Genomic DNA, 7,933 nt, shown 5'->3' with positions numbered 1-7,933 from the left:
GGTCGAGATCCTGCATGTGTTTCACCCGTTACTACCCATGGAGAATAAATGGGGGTGGTCTTTAGCAAATGAATGGCACCTATTGTCAAATGTTCAAACACCAGATAATTAGGAACCACAACAACTAAGGCTTTTGAGCTGCTAGGAACTGCCCAGAAACCATTGCATCCATTGGCCATGCGAACTTATCTTTAGGGTTTACATACGCTTTAACTTCCAAACCCCTCATAAATCACATTGGGATTATACCGTATGGTGTGGTGACAAATATACTTTCTTAAAGTGTGTTTTAGCAATAATACAAAGTAAAGTAGAAAAGTGTTCAGACATCTGAAATTATTGGGGATGTACAGTACTTGTGAGGTAGCTCCGGTTTTCTCTCTGAATGTTACTTTTAAAAGGAGTATATAACCCACACAAGAAAAATGTGAATGTGAGTACTTTTTATTGCATTATCTTAATGTCCCTCTTTCTAATTGCAGGTCAGCACAATAACTATACTTGGGCCCTGCTGAAGTTCTTAGACAATGGCTACTGGGGACAAAGTTGCAATCTTGTCTGAGGATGAAGAGGAACAGAAGAGGAAATATGTCCTTGCCGATCCATTTAATGGTGTCATCCCAGATCAAAACCAATCAGGACCTGGAGACACAACTGGGGCTACAGATACCATTTCAACTGCAGATCAAGATATGGACTGGTTGGAAAAACACTGCATAAAAATTAATAATGACCTCCTTATTTCAAAAGTTTTCTACTTCTTTTTTTACTCTGCATATGGCTCCCTTTATCCCCTACTACCATTGTACTACAAGCAATTAGGAATGTCTCCCACGCAGAGTGGTCTTTTAGTAGGCATTAGATATTTTATTGAATTTTGCAGTGCCCCCTTTTGGGGTATTATAGCTGACCGCTTCCGAAAAGGAAAGATAGTGTTACTGTTTTCAGTACTTTGTTGGGTGTTGTTTAATTTGGGCATAGGCTTTGTAAAACCAGCAGCTTTATTATGTGTGTCCAATGAGCCTTTACCAATCAGACCCACTAACTCCAGCCCAGTTCACACAACTGTTCTGCCACTTCCATCAACTACTAAAGCAAGCTCCATTACAAGCAGAAACATACGAAAGAGAGATTTATATGCAGATCAGCTTAGACTTGAAGCAAGAAACGAGTCAGGAGGAAGCTTTTACGAAGATACTTCAATTAGAGTGCAAAGGTTTATTCGAGAAGCAAACAATGACAGTGGCAACATTTGGATGGATAATGGAAACATCAGTGGTCTTACTACAACAACTTTAGCTCCCACTACCACAAAGAGTGCCAGTAGTATGTTACAGTATAACCAAGAGGATGTAGAAACCATATTTTTGTTAATTTTGCTGGTGGTTATCATTGGAGAATTCTTTAGTGCTCCAGCTGTCACTATTGTAGATACAGTGACACTTCAGTATTTAGGTAAACATCGGGATCGTTATGGATTGCAAAGAATGTGGGGATCCCTTGGTTGGGGCTTGGCGATGTTATCGGTGGGCATTGGAATAGACCACACCCACATCATTGTGAATATTGAGGGTGATGGTTGTGTAGCTCCCGATTATAAAAACTACCGTATTGCTTTCATTGTTTTTGGTGTCTTGATGTCGGTTGCACTGATTGTCTCTACACAATTTCACTTTCATTACCATCATTTAAAACCAAATGAAGAGCGACGGGAGGACCTAGAAATCTCCCCAGTGGAGTCCAGTTCTCAACCAGAATCCCCAGGACAAAATCAAAATGAAAGCGGGGGTCAGGAGGAAACAGATCAACATTTCAGATTTTGGGATCTAATCAAGATTATTTGCACTGTACAGTATGGTTCTGTACTTTTTGTAGCCTGGTTCATGGGCTTTGGTTATGGATATGTGTTTACCTTTCTGTTCTGGCACCTGGAAGATCTTAATGGGACTACAACTTTATTTGGTGTCTGCTCTGTGCTAAGTCATGTATCGGAACTGACTGCTTACTTCTTCAGCCACAAATTAATTGAACTGGTTGGTCACATCAGGTAAGTTTTTTTTTTTTTTATTATTTATTGTTTTACATAATATTACATTTATTTTTATTTTGTAAATATTTATGAAGGTATGGCTACGTTCGTACTGAGGTCCTCACACCACTGAATCTCTTTTTCAGGTTTGGACGTTAAATGTAGTGTCTCACCTATGGCAGCCCAATAGAGTATAATTTGGGGCGGCAGTGAGTGGTTTAGTACTACTCGCTGCCGCTTGCTGTCAAAAGTTAAAATGCTGGTTGCTGAACGGCTCCTTTTGGACATATAGACCAGTGGACAGCTAGCTGTATTTTATTTTTTTATTTATTATTTTACACAGTATATAGCACTGACCTATTACGCAGTGCTTTACAAAGTCTATAGTCATGTCAGTAACTGTCCCTCAGAGGAGCTTACAATCATAGTCATATGAAATTACTACAGTCTAAGGTCAATCTCTTGGGGGGAAATCAATTTACCTAACTCATATTTTTGGAATGTGGGAGGAAACCGGAGTACTCGGAGGAAACCCACACAAACACGGGAGAACCTGCAAACTCCATCCAGGTAATGTCCTGGCCGAGAATTGAACCTGGGACCTAGTGGGACCAAAGTTGAGAGTGCTAACCTCTAAGCCACCGTGCTGCCTGTGCTAGGATGAAATATGAGTTCTGGCTAATGATATTATCACAGGAGATCACCAAAATGATGTGGTACCTTCAGGACCTTAACAGGAGTGCCAGAAAAGTGAGGAGAAATTATAAAGTTATTTCTACCCTTTCTTCTGTGTCAAAGTCCTGATTATACCACATTGCTTCTGTGAGTATTCAATACTCTAGTTATAGGTGACTCATCCTGCAGATCATTGCCTATAATTTGGTGTAAATGAGGTTTGAAGTTCAGGTTCACTGTAGCATCCTGGTCAGTAGGATTATTTTGGTAATCTGCTTCCTTATTCTGAAGCTTCTAAAGCAGAGAACCAAACTGTCAAACGCGTAATCATGTTTTGTTCATCACTCTTTGTACACTGACTTGTAACAGTCCCATTAGCTCCAAAAGCAGAGCTATGCTTTAGGTGGTAATAAACCCGAGTTAAAAAAAAAACAAAAAAACTATTCCAACCACTTTTACAGTAAATCAGAAATGCTCCGTTTAATTCTTCTGACCAGCATTTGTTTAACTGAAGAAACATTTGACTGATTTCAACAAGACACTTTTGTTTCTTTGGTGGCTATGTTAGCCAGATCTTCAGGCAGGCTGTACAGTAGGAAGTGACCATACATGAGCATGCATAATAAAATGCATGTGCAATGCATGCCAAGACTCATGAGGCATATTTACCAACATCACAGTTTCAGATTGTGCTTGTATCCGCACCTTACACAAAAATTATTGTTCTGCATTTTACTTTATTTTAAAGGGAAATGATTTTGTTGAGAGTTTAACACTTCTTTGAGTTGACTTCTGCTGCATTTTATGTAAAGATCTGCTTAAAAGCAAATGACATTTTCCATTGTGTCCTCACTTCCATCTCCTCCCTGACATTCAAAAGGAAAATAAACAGCATAAGGCTTTATTATTATTATTATTGTTAATAATAATAATAATAAGCAGGATTTATATAGCGCCAACATATATCCAGCGCTACATTAAATAGGCGTTGCAAATGACAGACAAATTCAGACAACACAGGAGAAGGAGAGGACCCTGCCCCGAAGAGCTTACAATCTAGGAGGCTTTTTAAGAGAGAAGCAGCAGAAGTGGTACTGATCTGGAGATGTAGGGACAACAGATGTGGTTTTAATATCTGCAAATGTCAGATGCAATGGTAGATTGTCGGCTACAGACAAGGTGGTCTATAACAAATTTGGTCAGCCACAGACCCTTGAGTTGAGTTTGATCAGTCACACAAGTTATGATTTAGAATTAATAAAGGTAGAGGATGACAAAGCTGATATACAGTAGAGTGATCTCCCCAGACCTTTTTAGCTGGGTGCTCCACCTGGCACTTTTCAGTAAGCACCTGGCTGTTTGTGGGGGGTTAGTGGAAAGTTGGGTCACAACACAAAGGCACCGGACAGCTGGGGACAATGAAAAAAGGTCACACAAAGTTGGAACAATGTACAGGCGGTAGAAAGCCCAGAGGGTTCCTGGATTTCAATGGCAACCACAACTGCTGAACACTAAATTTGTTATGTGTTGCCCCTCCATCTCCACTTTTATAACACCCAACTACAGCTTCTCTCCATCCAGGTTAAAAACATTTCTGGGCCTTTTAGCTGGGTGCTCCACCCGGCACTTTTCAGTAACCACCTGGCTGTTTTTGGGTAGTTATTGAAGAGTTGGGTCTGCCACCTGCCTACAGTTTCTTCCTACCCAGCTTTAAGAAATTTCTGGGTTAAACACTGCTGCAGTACCATTGTCTATACAGAAAGAGATATTGTTATACATCTGCTTTGTTATATTTTGCTAAAGCTCTCTCATTTATGACTTTCGCATTATTTGTAATAAAAGTGTGTGAATAGATCATTCCGTGCTCCAGTTCCGTATGGACAATATGAACCAACGTAAGCACTTATAGCTGGAGGAACATTTCTTTGTTGTCAGTCCAAAAGGATCATTGTTCAGAGTGGCGTAACGGGAGAGGCTTAGTGAACCTTTCCTACAGAGAAGGTTAAAAATCCTGGCAGTTTGTCATTATGGGAGACAGAGACTGTGTCGTTCTGGGCCCTCGGGCCCTTCCCGCTGCTTCTGCCAGTGATAAACCTTTATAAAATGGCAGGGCTCCCTTTCTTTTCACAACAATAAATCAGTAAAGTAAATAAGGATTTAAAGATAAGGAGTAATATTATTTTGTAGGTTGCATTTAAAAATATTGCAGCTTTGGAGGTTTATTTTGGTGTGGCAACCGAATGGAAGACTTAAATGTATTCTGAAAGGGTTATCGAACAGAAAGCTTTAATTGCTTTATTGTGAACTTTAATAACATCTGCTTTATGCTTAGTACACTCTGCAATTACTGTCATCCAAAACGATTGCTTGTGAATGGGTGATGGTTTAGGAACGTTGGAAAAGCAGGAGGCTCCCTATTGCTTTGTTATGCAATATTATATTATTATAACCCGTTGTTAGCGGGCAGGTTAGTAATGCAGCGAATCACTAATATTCTCAGAGTATATATATATATCCATCCTCAGGTTCTAGATATTTCTTTTCATGGAAGGCTGAGGGACTTCTAAAACTCAACCCGGATAAAACAGAACTCATCATCTCTCCCTCCCTCCTCCAAATCTCCCCCTGACATATATCTGTTACCAACACTATTATTAGTTCCTCCCCTCAGGCACGTTGTCTTGGTGTCACCTCTCATTTACCCCCCATATTCAGAACATTTCCAGGTCCGGTCACTTTCACCTACGTAACATCTCCAAAATCCGCCCCTACCTGTCCCCTGAGACCACCAAACTCCTTGTACATGCTCTTATCATCTCTCATCTGGACTACTGTAACCTCCTCCTCTCTGGTATTCCACTAAGCCGACTCTCTCCTCTACAATCTATTATGAATGCTGCAGCCAGACTCATCCATCCTTCCGCTCCTCTTCTGCTGCTCTCTTTGTAGATCTCTTTATTGGCTTACATTTCACCCGAGAATCAAATTCATCTCCTGTGCTTTGCCTTCAAATACCTGCACAGTTCTTGTCCCACTTACATTTCTGACTTGGTAAAAAATACTCACCTAGCTGTCCTCTTCGCTCCTCCAATTACCTACTAATGACTTCCTCACTCATAACCTCATCACACACACGGCTCCAAGACTTCTCTAGAGCTGCCCCAACTCTCTGGAATGGCCTTGTCCTATTTGGCTTGCTCCTACTTTCTTCTCATTTAAAAGAGCGCTCAAAACCCATCTTTTCAAACTTGCCTACCCATCTTTTTCTGTATTTTAAAACTGTCACTACTTCCCCTCACTACATATTCCCCTCCTATTGCGTGTTACTTCCCCCACCTACTAGATTGTAAGCTCTTTGGGGCAGGGTCCTCTCCTCCTTTGTCACTGTTTGTATTTTGTATGTTATTTGCAACCCCTATTTAAGTGCTGTGTAATATGTTGGCACTAAATAAATCCTGTTTCTTCTTCCTGTTATTATTATTAATAATAATAATAATAATAATAATAATAATAATAATAATAATAATAATAATAATGAATAATAATAATAACAACATAAATGGTCTTTCTTCAGTGGCAGCAGCACTAATAGGTCAGTAACTCCTCTACAACCTCCTGTTACAGCCCCTATTTAATGTACAGCGCTGATTAATATGTTGGCGCTATGTAAATACTGTTTATTAATATTAACAATAATAATAATAATATTAATATTAGATATTTTCACAAGACGGTCATAAGCATTCATTTTGGGCAACAAAAATTTAAAGTGTGTAGGGCCCCTTAGGTTCTGGCTCCAGTACCCAACAGACCATCGGGATATTGGAGTACACACGTCCTCAATATTTAGTTTAGGGATACACACTATACGACAAACGCTTATATACCTGAGGATAAATTGTTTACAGCAACATAATGTTTTCATTCTACGAATGCCTAATTTCCACATTTTATTTCTGTTCGGAAGAGAAATATAATACGTACACTTTGTTCTACAAAAATTGTAGTCTTTAACTTGGGTGTGCTTTGTTGACACGGTCACAATGCACCGTATTTGCAGGAAACTCCTAGAGACACACCCAAACTAGTGGAAAGTTTTCAAGCAGGACGGGATTTTTCTTTGATGAAGCTGAACTGTTGTATCGAGCAACCGCTGCTTGTTTGCAGAAGTATTGTTTCCTTGTCTGTCCGCAGTCTGTGTGTTTGTGTCACTTTTTTTTTCTGAAACTAGTTCCGTTTTTATGATATCTTGTGTGTGTGGAAATGTAATTTAAAATAGCTTTAATGTATGGGAAATGGGAAGCTGTTATAACCAGGCCATAACACAACCGAGGATTAAAAACATTTGCTAACAAATAGCAAATGACTTTAAAGAAATCCATTCCAGGTTTGCTGAATTACCCAGCTTCACTGATAAAAGTGTGTCCTCTCCAGCCTTGGAGAGCTTTTAAAAAAATCAGGCCCATTGAGTGATACTTCCCCCAAGATTGTAAGCTCTTCGGGGCAGGGTCCTCTCATCCTGTGTCACTGTCTGTATTTATCTGCCATTTGCAACCCCTATTTAATGTACAGCGCTGCGTAATATATTGACGCTATATAAATACTGCTATTAATAATAATAATATAATAATATTATTAATGATTACTGGTATCCCCCCAGAGTTAGGCTACACGTCGGATGATTCTGGTCTGATAATCGGCTCAGGGCTGATATTGGACGAGAATCTGGTGTACAGCGCTTGTTGTCCGTCAACCGTCCTGGCGGTTTCAAGGACAGCGGAAGAGAAACAATCATGAAAGATCCTTTCCAACGACAATTATTGCACATGTCAACAAGTCTTAACAGTTAATGAGATGGTTACAAAAGTGCGCCTAGCAATATGACCAAAGAGTGTAGGTGTTAAATTAATGGAATATTATTTCCCTTTCAGGACATCTATTTCCTTACAAATGTTTAAATGCGCCAATGCTATGGTATTGTAAAACTGAAATTCTTTTCTTTTAGCACTGTAGGTATGTTTGTTACGACATATAAACAACAGGTAACCTGTATTAATGATACATTCTTGTAGATGTAGAAAGATATAATTTTAGTCATATTCCTACTTTGAGAATGACAGGATTAAATTGTTTTGACTGTAAAATTGATTTTTGGATGTTTTGAGAAGGGTGTTTTGGGAAAGTGTGTGAAGGGTGAAATTTGGGAAGTGTGTGTGTGTGTGTGTGTGT

The 7,933-nt window shown here is 39.4% G+C and overlaps 1 protein-coding gene across 1 annotated transcript in view; it reads left to right on the top strand.

The window, feature by feature from the left end:
• The first annotated feature begins 461 nt into the window (after positions 1-461).
• Positions 462-7,933, top strand: part of MFSD6 (major facilitator superfamily domain containing 6) — a 20,867-nt gene continuing 13,395 nt past the window's right edge. The window contains 3 exon segments of the mRNA XM_072418800.1: positions 462-2,108; positions 4,614-4,638; positions 4,914-4,931. Of these exon segments, the coding sequence (XP_072274901.1) occupies positions 528-2,108; positions 4,614-4,638; positions 4,914-4,931 (1,624 nt within the window). The 5' untranslated portion in view covers positions 462-527.

This window comes from Pyxicephalus adspersus, chromosome 7 (genome assembly GCF_032062135.1).
Source record: "Pyxicephalus adspersus chromosome 7, UCB_Pads_2.0, whole genome shotgun sequence".
NCBI lineage: Eukaryota > Metazoa > Chordata > Amphibia > Anura > Pyxicephalidae > Pyxicephalus > Pyxicephalus adspersus.
The sequence above is the reverse complement of the archived record's forward strand: the minus strand, read 5'-3'. Positions and strand labels throughout refer to the sequence as shown.